Source organism: Gastrolobium bilobum, unplaced genomic scaffold, assembly GCF_033153095.1.
Source record: "Gastrolobium bilobum isolate Gb01-03AN ecotype WA unplaced genomic scaffold, APGP_CSIRO_Gbil_v1 utg6972, whole genome shotgun sequence".
NCBI lineage: Eukaryota > Viridiplantae > Streptophyta > Magnoliopsida > Fabales > Fabaceae > Gastrolobium > Gastrolobium bilobum.
In genome coordinates, this window is record NW_026899746.1 from 45,958 (window position 1) to 59,580 (window position 13,623).

The window sequence follows — 13,623 nt, forward strand, 5'->3', positions numbered from 1 at the left end:
ATGCAGAAGCCACCTTGAAAGGCAAAAAGCAACACAAGTATCAATAACCCAAAACGCACCCCAACACATGGAAAAAGAAGAGGGTATCCCAGATGATGAGATTTTGCAGTGTATAAATAAACTTTCACAGTGATGGTTGTAGTTTGGGCATTACCCAAGTCTTCCTTGTGTGGAATAAGATTTTGGGATGTGCCCCTCTTCTGCAACAATATTGGTGCAGTACCTCCTCATCTGTGCTCTGCATTCTGCACTCTGCAGGCAGAGATTACCATATCAGTCCAGAAAAAAAAAGCTGACATAATTTTACGGTACCATATGGCCCTACAAAAATTAGAATTATTTCCCCAAAATTAGTTAAGACAAACTATTCATACTGTACCAAACCAAATGATTACTAGTTTAAAAAAGTTAATTAAAAATCAAAAGATTACGGAAAATTAATTATATAAATGATTAATTTTTATATTGAATCCGGCTTGTAATGAAACTAACGTGACCCGTCCAATTTTTATAAAAATTGATAACCCAAACCAGTTCATAATTTTTTTTTATTTGTACTAATCAATTGATGCATTTTTTTTTCACGCTCACACATAAATGATTTGTTTTTTTTAAATATTTAAGTGCTATGTTACTTATTGACTTATATAAATTATATACCTATAATACTAATATTATATTAGTCATACAATATGTAAGGAATTTTGATTTAATTTGTAATTAGAGATGTCATCTATTAAACCTGAAGCAATAGTATCACAAATATTTTATATTTGATTGATTTTTTGTTGTACAATGATGTGTAATTTATTGTTTTTCATAATAAAATTTTGGAATTGATATCATTTTTTACAGGTAGTATTTGAGTATATTTATAGTTTTTAAATATAAATTATAGATTTATAAATATTTATTTTAATATACGGTTGAACCAATGACTCAGTGATTAAATCAATGACCTAATGACCCGATACTTCGATAAGCTGCACTAGGTTTAATAAGATTGAATTATTCACTCCTGAATTTTCTTTCTCCAATTTATATCAAGTCAAACATTAATTCAAAATGTCTTCTTTCTTTCTTTGTTTCCTCGGCTCTTTGAACAATTGAAGTTTTTTGAGATTTTAATTTATCAATTTGGTATTTGGTTCACGGTATTTATCATTGGAGATTATTTAATGATGCGAGGTGGACCCAGCGTCATTGAGTGTCGCTACCATACTCTCGAGTCACTCATATTCTTTTAATATATTTTTTTAATTGAGTGGCGGCTCCTCCGCTGGGGCACTCACAGGATTGTGCCAAGTAGCACAATCTCGTTAGTCGCGTTATCGTAAAACTTCAAAAATCATAACTTTTGATTTGGGTATCCAAATCAGATTTTTTTTTGATTTCGCATAACTTTTCGAGATCTACGCAATGACACATCATTTAACATATTTTATTTCTTACAGACATAGTTCAAATCTGTAAAAAAGTGAAACTAGTGTTGCAAATTTGAACTATGTTAAAGGAAGATAAAATATATCAAATGAGGTGTCATTGCGTAGATCTCGAAAAGTTATATGAAATAAAAAAAATCATCTAATTTGGATACCTGAGTCAAAAGTTATGGCTTTCTGAAGTTTTACGGTAACAGGACTAACGAAATTGTGTAACTTGGCACAATCTTGTAAGTGCCCTCAATTGAAAAAAATAAAATAAAAATAAAAGAATGTGAGTGACGCGGGGAGTTAATAGCGGCACTTAGTGCCGCTGGGTCTCCCTCGCATCAGTCAATGATCCCAATTGATAGATACCGTGAATCAAATACTAGATTGAAAAATTAAAGAGGTAAAAACACCAAATGAGTCAAGGAGACTTGTTTCATCACCCAAGATACTGCTGGAAATTGTGTGTATCAAAAAAGAAAATGCTTTTCAGTGGATTGCCTAGGAGAAAAAGATTTTTCTAATAAACCAGATTGACAAATTAGAATTGTTAGGAATGTGGCTTCCATACTCAAGAAGGGGTGAATTGAGTATTACAAGATTTTTGCAAAAGTCTCATTCTAGTTTCTAAATAATCATTTCAAGCAAACTTTGATATGTGGAAAGCTAATCAATACATTCAAACAATCCATAATATATAATATATCACAATTATAGAACTTATTCTAGCACATACAATATATCAAAGAATAAATTCAAGTGTTAGAAATAAAGAGTTTAGAGTTTAGAGAATTGCAAACACAATATATCCTGGTTCGGTCACCACCACTTGTGATCTACGTCCAGACTGAAGCCGCTCGATCAACTCTTTCACTGATGGTCAAGCTTCACGGGTGCTTGACAAACCTTTACAATCTTCCAAGACTTTGGGTTCTTGGATACCTTACAATCTCCAAGTTTACGGGTACTTGGCAATCTTACAATTCTCTCCAAATTTACTTAGGTATTTGGCTACCTCTCAAACAATGGGTCTCACAACCCTTTCAACTCAAGAATACAAGGAGTGAAATATTTAGAAATGAATATACACTCTCAAAGTGTGGATATACAACTTGAAGCACTATGGGTATATGGATTTTCAAGATATGAGCTCAAATATGTTTGATCTTTGAAAGATATGAAAGAATATGCAAATGATAGTGTAGAAGCTCTCAAATCATCCTTATGATGTGTAGGAATAGTGATCTCTACGTTTTAGTGACATAAAGAATGTATTTATAGTGTTTCCATTGAAAACTAGTCGTTTATAGCAGTTTTATGCATTCTGCCCAGTAAGTATTCGAATACTTTTCGTGTGGTATTCGAATACTTCATTTATAGCCGTTATAGGCTTTCTGCCCAGTAAGTATTCGAATACTTTTCGCGTGGTATTTGAATACTTCATTAGGTATTCGAATATTGCATCGGGTATTCGAATACTTTATTCACAACAAGAACACTATTTTGTATTTTGAGCATAACTTGAGTTATACTTGTCAGATTGATGTGATTTTGGTCTCGTTGGAAAGATGAAAGAAATATCTACAACTTTTATGAAGAACACAAGATCCAAATTCATCATCTTAGATACGAAAAATTGTATGGAAGGAAGCAGCAAAATTAAGCAACAAATTTTAGGTTCAAATGTGTTCTAGCTTGCTTCCAACCACTTTTTGTGAAAGATCTTGACTTGATAAATATGTTTTGAAGTTATAAAACATGTCAAGGATCTTTTCCTTGGATTTTTCAAATTTATTTCAAGTATATAAAGATTATGATTATGCAATTTGAAAAACACGTTTACTTTGAGAAATTTTTTGAACTCATGCAATGCAATCTACCATATACCTTCACATATATTCTAAGTCCTAAAGATATATTTCAAATATGATTTTAGACTTAACTTTATGTCTTTGTGTCTTGGATCTTTACTTGAACTTGATACTTTGACTTGTTGAATATGACAATGTTTGACACTTTGTTGGTTTTGATCATTTTTTACCATGGTTATGATATTGAGTTTCTCTTAGATGTTGTCCATGGTTAGTTGTCTTTGATCTTGGTGTTGCTCTTCTAATTGTTCCTTGTTGCTCTTGATTCAATGATCTTGCCACTTTGATATGACATCACTCTTCTTGTGTGGCTACATCATACATCTTCAATATCCACATATGGTTGATGCTTTTTTCTCTTGATCAAAGCTCTTCTCTTTTTGTTGTTATCATTTTGTTATCATCAAAACATACCTTGTATTTACAAGAATGATATTGGGGTGCGAAAATAAGTCTAATACAAGATGTTCGAATTTGATTGGAATGCAAAACTTCAAATCTAACTCAAGCGATTTTTTTTTTTTTTTTTGAGACTTAAAAGCGAAACTTTATATCAGTCATGAATTACACTAAAATTTGATTTGTTTTTAGTTCAATTTTTTTTTAAAGAACAAAGTATGTAAATTTTGGTAAATAATTACTTTTAAGCCTCAAGTTTTATTTTTAACCTAAAAAATATTAATTTTCCTTTAGATATATTGTTTGGATTGATTCATTTATTACTAATCTATTTAATAAATTTAATATCTCATATAATTCTTAAGATAATTAAAATTATTAAATGATATGAACATGATAATAAATTACTGAATATAAGCGTAAAATTATTTTTCATAATAATAAATTAAAATTAATTTAAATAAATTCAACATCCAATTATATAAAGATTTATAGATTAATTTTTTAAATAAATTGCTAGCCAAATATTATCATAATTATACGAAAACAATTCTTTATTTAAGTAGCGTTGTCTGCTCTTCTTCACTCACCCTTTCCTTGATTTCGACCAATCCTAAAAATAACATAATATAATTTTTAACTAAAATAAAAAGTTTTTTATTTTAAAATTTAAATTAAGAAAATCATTCATTTTCTCCCCCATAATTTTTATTGTTATTTTTTTTTCTCACTTAAAATAACACAATTCTATGTCCTTTAAAAGGACAAACATCAAATCTATAATTTTTTTTTTAAATAACTAATTGAGACAAGAAAATAAAAAAAGAGAAAGAAAATTAAAATTAAAAAGTCAAAAGTAAAAGACAAGAATTGCTATTATCAAGTTTGATTAGAATTATTTTTTGGATACATTTGATTACAAATTTAGAACTCTATTTACAATAAAGAATTAACTGAATCGCCTTCCCAAAAAAAGCTAGATATGCAAATTGGTTGAAGCATTACAATATGCCTCACGGAAGCCAAAGGCATCCAAATTCCTAAAAGAATAAACAAATTGTTAAACCAAAACAAATACAAGAGAGGGATTGAGTTAGTGTCTCTAGTCTCATAATCTATATTGTTGCCGCCACAAGAACTGTCCTCAGCTGAAATGTCACCATTAGCCACACATTTTTTTGTCACTAAGTGGTTTTCCATACTTTACTTGCCTCAACTTGAAGCAGCAATTGAGGTTCTTGGGCTTGGTAACCCCATGTATGCAAGCCTAGGAGAAATCCTAACTTTTGGGCTTGGCCTTGGTGAAGGGATTGGACCATAGCTGCATGCTCTTGCAGAAGCTGGCCTTGGAGACAACTTAACTTGCTCCAAAGCTCTTGATTGAAGGTGTTCAGGATAGTCACGGACACACCCAATACGGGGTCCTGCCCCAGTGGACCACTTGCATGATAACCTCTTGGACATGTCAAATACTTGGGCTTCACCCTTCTTGGCCCCAACCTCTTCATGAACTGTTGCATTCTTGTTGACATTATTGGAAGCTGATTGGGAAGTTGTAGGTCCCTTTATTTGTTGTGCTTCATTAATGTCAATAAATGAATTGGTCCCAACAATTGAAGGAGCATCATCATCTATAGCACATCTCTGCAAGAAAACCAGCAAAACAAACTATTAGCTAATTTATTCCGGAACCATTTTTTTTTTTACTAATATAAGTAAAATTGTTCCTTCATGACTGAAAGGTCATGTGTTCGAATGCAGGAAATAGCCTTTTTGCAAAATTATGCAAGGGTAAGGCTGCATACAAGAATCTCTTCCACCCCACACTTGCTAGTCAGGTTTAACGAGGAGTGGTTTATTAATATAAGTTAGATAAATATTTACCTTGACATTAGAGAGGTCTACATTGTGCTCCTCAAGGAAGCTAATAAATTCTTTGAAGTTCTCTTCTGTTGGGTGATAGTGTCCACTATATGGCCAAATAGCCTGAAATGTTTATGTAACACTTTGTGTAAGCAAAATTATTTTTGCCAAAATGATTTTTAGTACGATAAATATTATTTTGTATGATATGTTAAAAAGCAATCTATTAAGTTTTTACCTCAAGTACACCCTGCTGAGCCACTAATCTGCCAGCAGCTGTCGTTGCAGCCCCAGCTAGAAAGCTAGAGTGTTGAAATGCGCCCTTTTGCTTCTGCCCCACATACAAGGCCCTTGTGGTGCTAAGAACAAATATCCATTTGGACTTTCCATCAGTATGCACAAGTCTTCCATCCTGACTGTAGACAAGTTTGCCGTTTTCAACAATTACTTCATATTCTTCCCTTTCTTTCTGCAATGGTAACAACACAGATAAACATTAGATTTGATATGAGATAGTATTATATGTTTATTGTGATTATAAAATGTGGGATTGTCCAGTGATAACTTACTGGTCCAAGATATTTAATGCACTGGCGTTGTAGGGTAGCTCTTGGGCATTTCTCTAGATTTAATTCTTTACCATCTCCAACATCCAACCTGAATATTATAAAGAACAAAGTTAACCATCAAGATCCTTAGCTTCTATAGTTTTTACCAGCTTCATGATAATTAACAGTCAAGAAGATATAAACTATTAGATATCTTAGAATAAGAGTTTACCAGTAGAAAAATGGTTGGCAGCTTTGGCTTTCAAACCAAATATCATAATACAAGTGCAAATTGTGTCCATATCGATGACGTGGGTCAATCTGTTTAAGAAAACAAGGAGGAATGGACATTGTTAATATTATATTAGACCATAAACTAAAGGGTACTATGATTTCAAGGTTGAATAGAGTTAATGGAATAATGGATAACTTACAGCTTCGAGCCAATGTTGGAGAGCTAATTTTTGAGCCTTGTCATCCTTGGACAAACCTTTCCCAACCTATATGAGAAACAGTACTTATCAATAACAATACCCCAAATAAAATAACATAATAAGAAAATGAGTGAAGTTACTTTAATTTAGAGAAAGTTGAATTTCAACGAAATATACCTTAGCTGCTCTTGTCCTTGCCCTTGCCCACCTTGACACAGCGGTTTCTTGTTTCTGAACATCAAAGAATGAAACAGAACTCCTTTTAAGAGCAGCAAAGTCTAATGCCTTCCACCTACATCCATTTAAAACTCATCAATTAATAACATATATAACAGAAGTTTAAGCAATTAAATATCCAACTCAAAAATATTGCTTTTCCATTGAGACTAACCAGAGCTCCTCCACCACAACAGCACAATCTGCAAGGGTTCTTCGAGTACGGTAACTCTTGTAGACTTTCTGAAGTTTAGTTGCTGCAGCATCAAGCTCACTAACTGGTCTTGGGGAAGAGAAAACCACTGCTTCAGGGAGAGAAAGCACAGGCACTGCTGGCTTATGCTGCACTTGTTCACTTCTGCTTGCAACAGATTCCGAATCCATGATCTTCATATGTTCAAGGCAAGAAAGGTTTCTTTCAAGAATCACTTGTTGGGGTCTGTTATCCTCCAACCTGCTTGAACTGTTTGTGGAACCATTTGACAATACAGTACTAGTTTCTGACTCTCTTTTATGGAAGCTTTCTGCTCTCAAAATCACAGCCCCATCTTTTGAACCAAAACTAATGTTGAAAGACAGACCAAAGAGTGAATGTTCAAAAATTTCTTTCCAAGCTGATGTGAATAAGGAAAGTGATAGTCCCATAGAGTCCCAGATCCCCCTCCAACTTCAATTTGTTTGAAAAAACAAGAAAAATCTCTTTTTTGAGTCCTGCCCAAATGATAATATGTTAGTGTTAGATAAGCTATAAGTAGAGCACAAATCCAACATATAATATTTTCAAAAAAACCCCAATTTTGTAGAGTTTATTTTAATCTAGAGTTGTTCTTGTTTCAAGTCTATTCTGAAAGAGGAGAATTGCAAACTTCAAATCAAATAAATGAAAGAGGATGCATATAAGTCTAATAATCCACTCTCCCTTTGTTCTTTTTTCCTAAACTATGCAACCCCAGTGATTAAAAAAGCAAGAACATGAATATTTACCTTTCTTGTATATCTTATGAAGATATCTCTCAGGGATGAATAGAAGTCTGACTTCAAGAACAAGCACTATATACGAAAGAACAAAGATGGGTTTGTCTCAGTGGCTTCCCTTGCTTATATATAGATATATATGATCCGAGGAAGACAAATATTTGACACTGCAAACATTCAAATACGTGTCAAAAATGGAAAAAGAGAGAAAAGGGGTATTCTTTGAATTCCACAACGAATTTTCCAACACACTTTCCAATAAGAAAATAAGGTTCCAAGTTTACTTGGGTGTTGTGTTTTTTTTTTTTTTTTTTTTTGAGTGCCAAAGTCCAACCCACGAGTTGGTTTGAGTTGTTCAAAGCTTTGAGGATTGAATTCCCGTTTTGGGTTTTGTCAAGACGAAAAAACCACTTTTGGTACATGTTGTATCGGTATATTTTTTTTTTAATTTAAATTTTTTTGGAATATGGTGGAAAATAAAAAATTTAGAAGTGGTCAATTTTTTTTAAATTTAAAAAAAAAATATCCAGTTCGGTATATCTGATATACCAAAAATATTTCTCTTATAAAGAGCGTGTGTTTTTGTTTTAGCATTTTTTCTTCTCGTTATGGGGACCATAAGCAGGTACAGCTACAGAGAAAGAACAAAATAAATAGATAAAATAAAATGGGTAAGACTTCAGTCAAAGAAAGAAAGCTTTTATGAGGTTCCATGAAGAAACACGTATTGAAACTTCAACGTGTGTTTAATTTTGGATAGAATGGTAGTTATAATTAAGGTTGTAACTTACCAACTCATATAAATTATTCAAATCTCTTATTATTAGATCAATTTTAACGTCTTAACTTGTGTTTAATTTATTTTGGATACATTACGGGTTTAATCTAAGAACATTTCTCCAATTTACAAAAAAAAAAAACATTTCTCCATGGCATATTCACTAAGAGAGTCATATATATAAGCACACCATGTTGTTAATGTGATACATATTTAATAACATAAAATAAGAGATTTTTTATTTTCTGTTTTTTATATATATATATATATATATATATATATATATATATATATATATATATGTTTTACTAAGATGTCTTTATATTGAATTTAATAGTTATTTTTTAGGATTTTGATTTTATCCACAAGAATTCCATTACTTGCCCTCTTCAATATTTATTAATTGTTTTACATGTATTTAAGAATTTTTAATAAATATTTTATTTTCGTTGGTGTGTTTAATAAAAAATTATTAAGTCAATAACATATTAAAATATATTAAACGTAAAATGAAAAAAAGAAGTTCTGTTGGACTGAATCGGATCAAAGTGAATTTAATCTAATTATTTTTTTTAACAATCTTATTCAATTGGTTTAGTTCAAAATGTAAATGCCTTTCAATCTGATATAATTTAAATTGGTCTGGATTTTTTGTTTTTAATTCAATTTTTTAATAATTAATTATCGATATACATTTTATATATATAGGACTGAACTAATTCATCATAAGTTCAAACAAATACATCAAAGTTCTAATTAGTTGTCAATCTTACAATATAAGTTTAAATTTAGTAAGAAAGGCTAAATTTAGTAAGAAAATTAAGTTTGGTTTCAGATATAATAAATTTTTAAATAAGGAAGTTTATACTTATAATTTTTTTTTTTACAACATCTTACAATCATATCTTAATACCGTTGATTTTCACCAATCAACGGTTATGAATTTCGCAAATTAAACTCATTAATTAATTATTAATTCACAATAAATGATAACTGTTGATTTGCGGAAATCAACGGTGTTAAGATATGATTGTAAGAGATTGTAAAAAAAAAAAAGATGGTAACTTGTAAGTATAACCTCTCTCTTTTTAAATAATGTAAATAATACAAAAAATTAATTCTAAATATAAAAAAACAAAATTTCAATTCAATTTAAGTTAAATGGATTTTTGAATTTAAATTTGAAAATCAATTCAATTCATATAATTATTTTTTCGGATAAGCCATAGATATCTTCTGTGAAAGATAATTATGGTACTGAGGTGGGTCCAGAATTAGTTCATATAATCTTTTAATTTATTTTTTTTTCTTTCTAATTTTGGTTGCATTAGTTCAGTTTTGAATCCTTACTAAAAGTAATAATATCTCAATATTATATTAAACGCAATTTTTTTTATTAAAAAGAAAAAAAACTATTTCTTTAATGGCTTTTGATTTCGAGGAGTCGACCAAACTCTATTCATTTTGGGGGTAAAAACTAAAAAGCGAAGCCGCGTTTCGTGAATTTTGTAGCTGACTAACTGCATATACTGACATTCATGCATGCACACACACCTGCTTTTCTGGACTTTTCCAACTGCTCATGTCTATTTTACCATACTGTCCTCTCATTGAAATATATATATATATATGAGGTAGGATCCTTTGATACCAGTGTCAAATTTAAAGTTTGACACTTCATCTGAGAGTCGTTAGATCACAAAAAATCAATGGTGTCACATGCTTACAAATCAGAGTCATTGATCTTTTTTGATCTAACAACTCTCAGATGAGGTGTCAAACTTTAAATTTGACACTAGTGTCAAATGATCTTACCTCTATATATATATATATATATATATATATATATATATATAAAAGAAATTATTATAGGAATTTATTACTCTTATGTTGCATAAAATATAATCTATCTCCTACTCACACAAACTCAAAATGGGTTTCACTTTACTTTTTCTCTATCTTCTCCTAAAAATGGACCCACCTACACCAATGAGTGTGTAGGAGACAATACATATCTTCTACAACATAAGAAAACTATTACCCATTATTATATATAATTTTTTTTCGTCTTTTACTATCAAATTTTAATTATTAATTTTTGTTAATTTGATAATTACAATTTTTGGATCATATTATAATTAATTATTAATTCTCAAAAAATTATAACCATCAAATTGACGAAAATAAAAGTTAAAATTTGATTATAAGAGTTTGTAAATAAATTTTTTTAAAATATAATTTTCTCATAAATATATATATATATAACAAAATAATTTATAAAGTGACTGTATATAAGGTTTGGTGCGCTCAAAATTTTATAATTATGTATTCTCGGGAATACATAATTATAATATTAAAGTTATTTTATTTTTTTCTCTCTTCATAATTATTAATATATATTTTCGAAAATACATAGTTATAATGTTAAAATTATTTTTTTCTCTGCAAAATTATAATTATGTATTTCTAAGAATATATAGTTATAAATTTGCAAACGCACCAAATTTTTTATATAGTCAATATACATCCGACAAACTATATATATATATATATATATATATATATATATATATATATATATATTTGTTTGTAGAGGTAGGATATTCTTACTACCACTCCACTATCATTTTAATTATCATTGGATTCAAAAGTTATTTTTTTTTCTCTCTTCATTCAACTTTTTCTCTAATCCAATGGTGATTAGAGTGGTAGTGAAGTGGTAGTAAAAAAAATAGATAGTAAGAATATCCTACCTCGTATTTATATACCTCTCTATGTTTGGACTTAGGAGATAGGATAGATTTTTTTTTAAAAAAAAAAAAAATGTATCTCTCCAAGTTATTTATTTTTATCTTTAAATATAAAAAATTCTTCGAAAAAATTAAAGTGATTCTTTCAAATACAAAATAATAAGATTAAATCCTTTTTAACAATATATAGATCAATCCATTTTATTATCTCCAACTCTCATCAATTTTATGGAATCGATTAGTGTTCATAGTCCACTGATCCCAAAAAGGGTTCATATCATTTGCTTTCTTTTTCATCCTATTTTTATAAAGATTAAAGTCTCCTTTATTAAATATTAAATAACTGTACCAAAAAAAGGGAAGAGAGGCTTCACGTTCACGTATTAATTGGTCTCTATCAATAGGTCTTGTACCAAAAGTAGGAGTCATTCTAAGTGGCAGACCAAAAGCCATCCTACATCATGACATTAATCAATTTTCAGAAAAAGAGTTACAAAATATTTTTCTACAAAAAAAAAAAAAAAAAAGTTATATGTACAATTTTTTTTTTATAATCTCTTACAATTATATCTTAACAACGTTAATTTTCACTAATTAATGGTTATGATTTTCGTAAATTAAACTCATTAATTAATTATTAATTTACAATAAATGATAAGTTATAAATATAATTTTTTTTTCAATAAAATAAAATAAAATATGTTTACGGATGCATACCCTTCGGGTCAAGGTGGTCAAAAATCAAGATCGGTCAATTCAATAATGCCTCTCTTCGCTCTTGGAATTGGAACATGCCATCACATTTTTTCCAGCCACGTTTTGAATGGTTTATTATTATTTTTTCCAGCCACATTCATTCAGAAATGTTAGGAAATTGAACGGCAACTGCATTAGATTATTATTTATTAGAATATGCATACGATGGTAGTCCACGGTCATAAAGTATACTTTTTTTTTGCCCTTTTGTTTACGTTTAGCTATTTTTAATTTGAGGTCAACACCCCATGTTTTGAAATAAAATAACATCAAATATCGTTATCATTGCATAAACTTGTATTGTATATTGGTTTGGTGGACCTTCAAGTGGAAATTATATATAAAAATAAGGTAAAGTGTGTGTCATTTTAAAAGATGTAAAGTTGTGTCATTTATGTGTGAGAGTGAAAGGATATAAGTTGTGTCATTTAAAAGGATAAACATTTTTCCCATATAAATAATACTAACAACTCTTCTGGATTTTGACATTTCATATCAAAACCTCATAAATCTTTGTTTTATATTTTCAATGATTCATTACAATATCGTTTGCCAATTGTATAATTATAACAATTAATTTAATTTAATCTTTGTTGTTCAAAAGCAGCCATGCGTTCTTATGTCTACCCGTATTAGTTAGACCTATTTAATTTAAGATACTAAGTAAAGACCAAACAAATCAGCAATATTAATCTTTGAAATGAATACTAATTAATGCAACTTGTGGGTTTGACAGTCACCGATTAGAAACGCAGAACCTTCTATTTTTTTCCATGACTATAATTTCTCAATGCTACCCCCTTCCCAAATACCTCCTCGTTATCAACTTTTTATCCTCTTTAATTAGTAAGCGACAATAAATTTTAGATATTTCCTTTTTTTTTTTTAAATTTAATAATGCGTATATAATTTTGTGTCTTCCTCTCTTATTCATACTTTTGTGCATGTATTTTTCTTTTAAAGAAAATGAGAGTATCTAAAACTTAATGTAATTAATACAATTTAATCATGTCATGAACGAGCTAAATTGAAGTTTTTAGAATTCATGAAAATTTTAAAAAAAATTTGGTGACATGAAAATTTAAAATTTAACTCTTGAACTAAATCATCTCTAATTTAAATAGTTTAGTTCAATAAAAAACGATACCTGAATTGCAGGACAAGCAAATAATGAGTAATGACAATTCTTCCTTGCACCTAAAGGCATATTATTAGATTTTATCAGATGAGTCACACCCACGTGATCTTTTGACTTCTCATTCTTGTCCTGGACTTCATATTCCTATTCCTTCTTAAAAATAAGCGGTCAGTATCAAAAAATAAACTTGAATAAAAAAAAATCACCATGACCAAAGACGAATTAAAAGAATAAATTATAAAAATTGAGGAAGATTATACTTACAACCTATTTTCGTTTACAACTTCTTACAACCATATCTTAACCGTTGATTTTCGGCAATCAACAGTTAAGATTTTCGCAAATCAAATTTATTAATTAATTATTAATTCATAATAAATGACAACCGTTGATTGACGGAAATCAACAGTTAAGATATGGTTGTAAGAAGTTGTAAATAAAAATAAGTTATAAGTATAACATTTT

At 29.5% G+C, this 13,623-nt stretch overlaps 1 protein-coding gene across 1 annotated transcript; it reads right to left on the bottom strand.

Annotated features, from left to right (window-relative positions):
- Positions 1–4,578: 4,578 nt before the first annotated feature.
- LOC133293196 (IQ domain-containing protein IQM1-like) lies at positions 4,579–7,848 on the bottom strand. Its single transcript, XM_061491729.1, has 9 exons — positions 7,746–7,848; positions 6,937–7,472; positions 6,723–6,837; positions 6,546–6,611; positions 6,344–6,432; positions 6,133–6,220; positions 5,802–6,032; positions 5,585–5,686; positions 4,579–5,344 (listed from the first exon to the last, which is right to left on the bottom strand). Exons 2-9 carry the CDS (start codon positions 7,404–7,406, stop codon positions 4,913–4,915), a joined length of 1,593 nt encoding a protein of 530 aa, XP_061347713.1. The 5' UTR covers positions 7,407–7,472; positions 7,746–7,848; the 3' UTR covers positions 4,579–4,912.
- Positions 7,849–13,623: the final 5,775 nt, after the last annotated feature.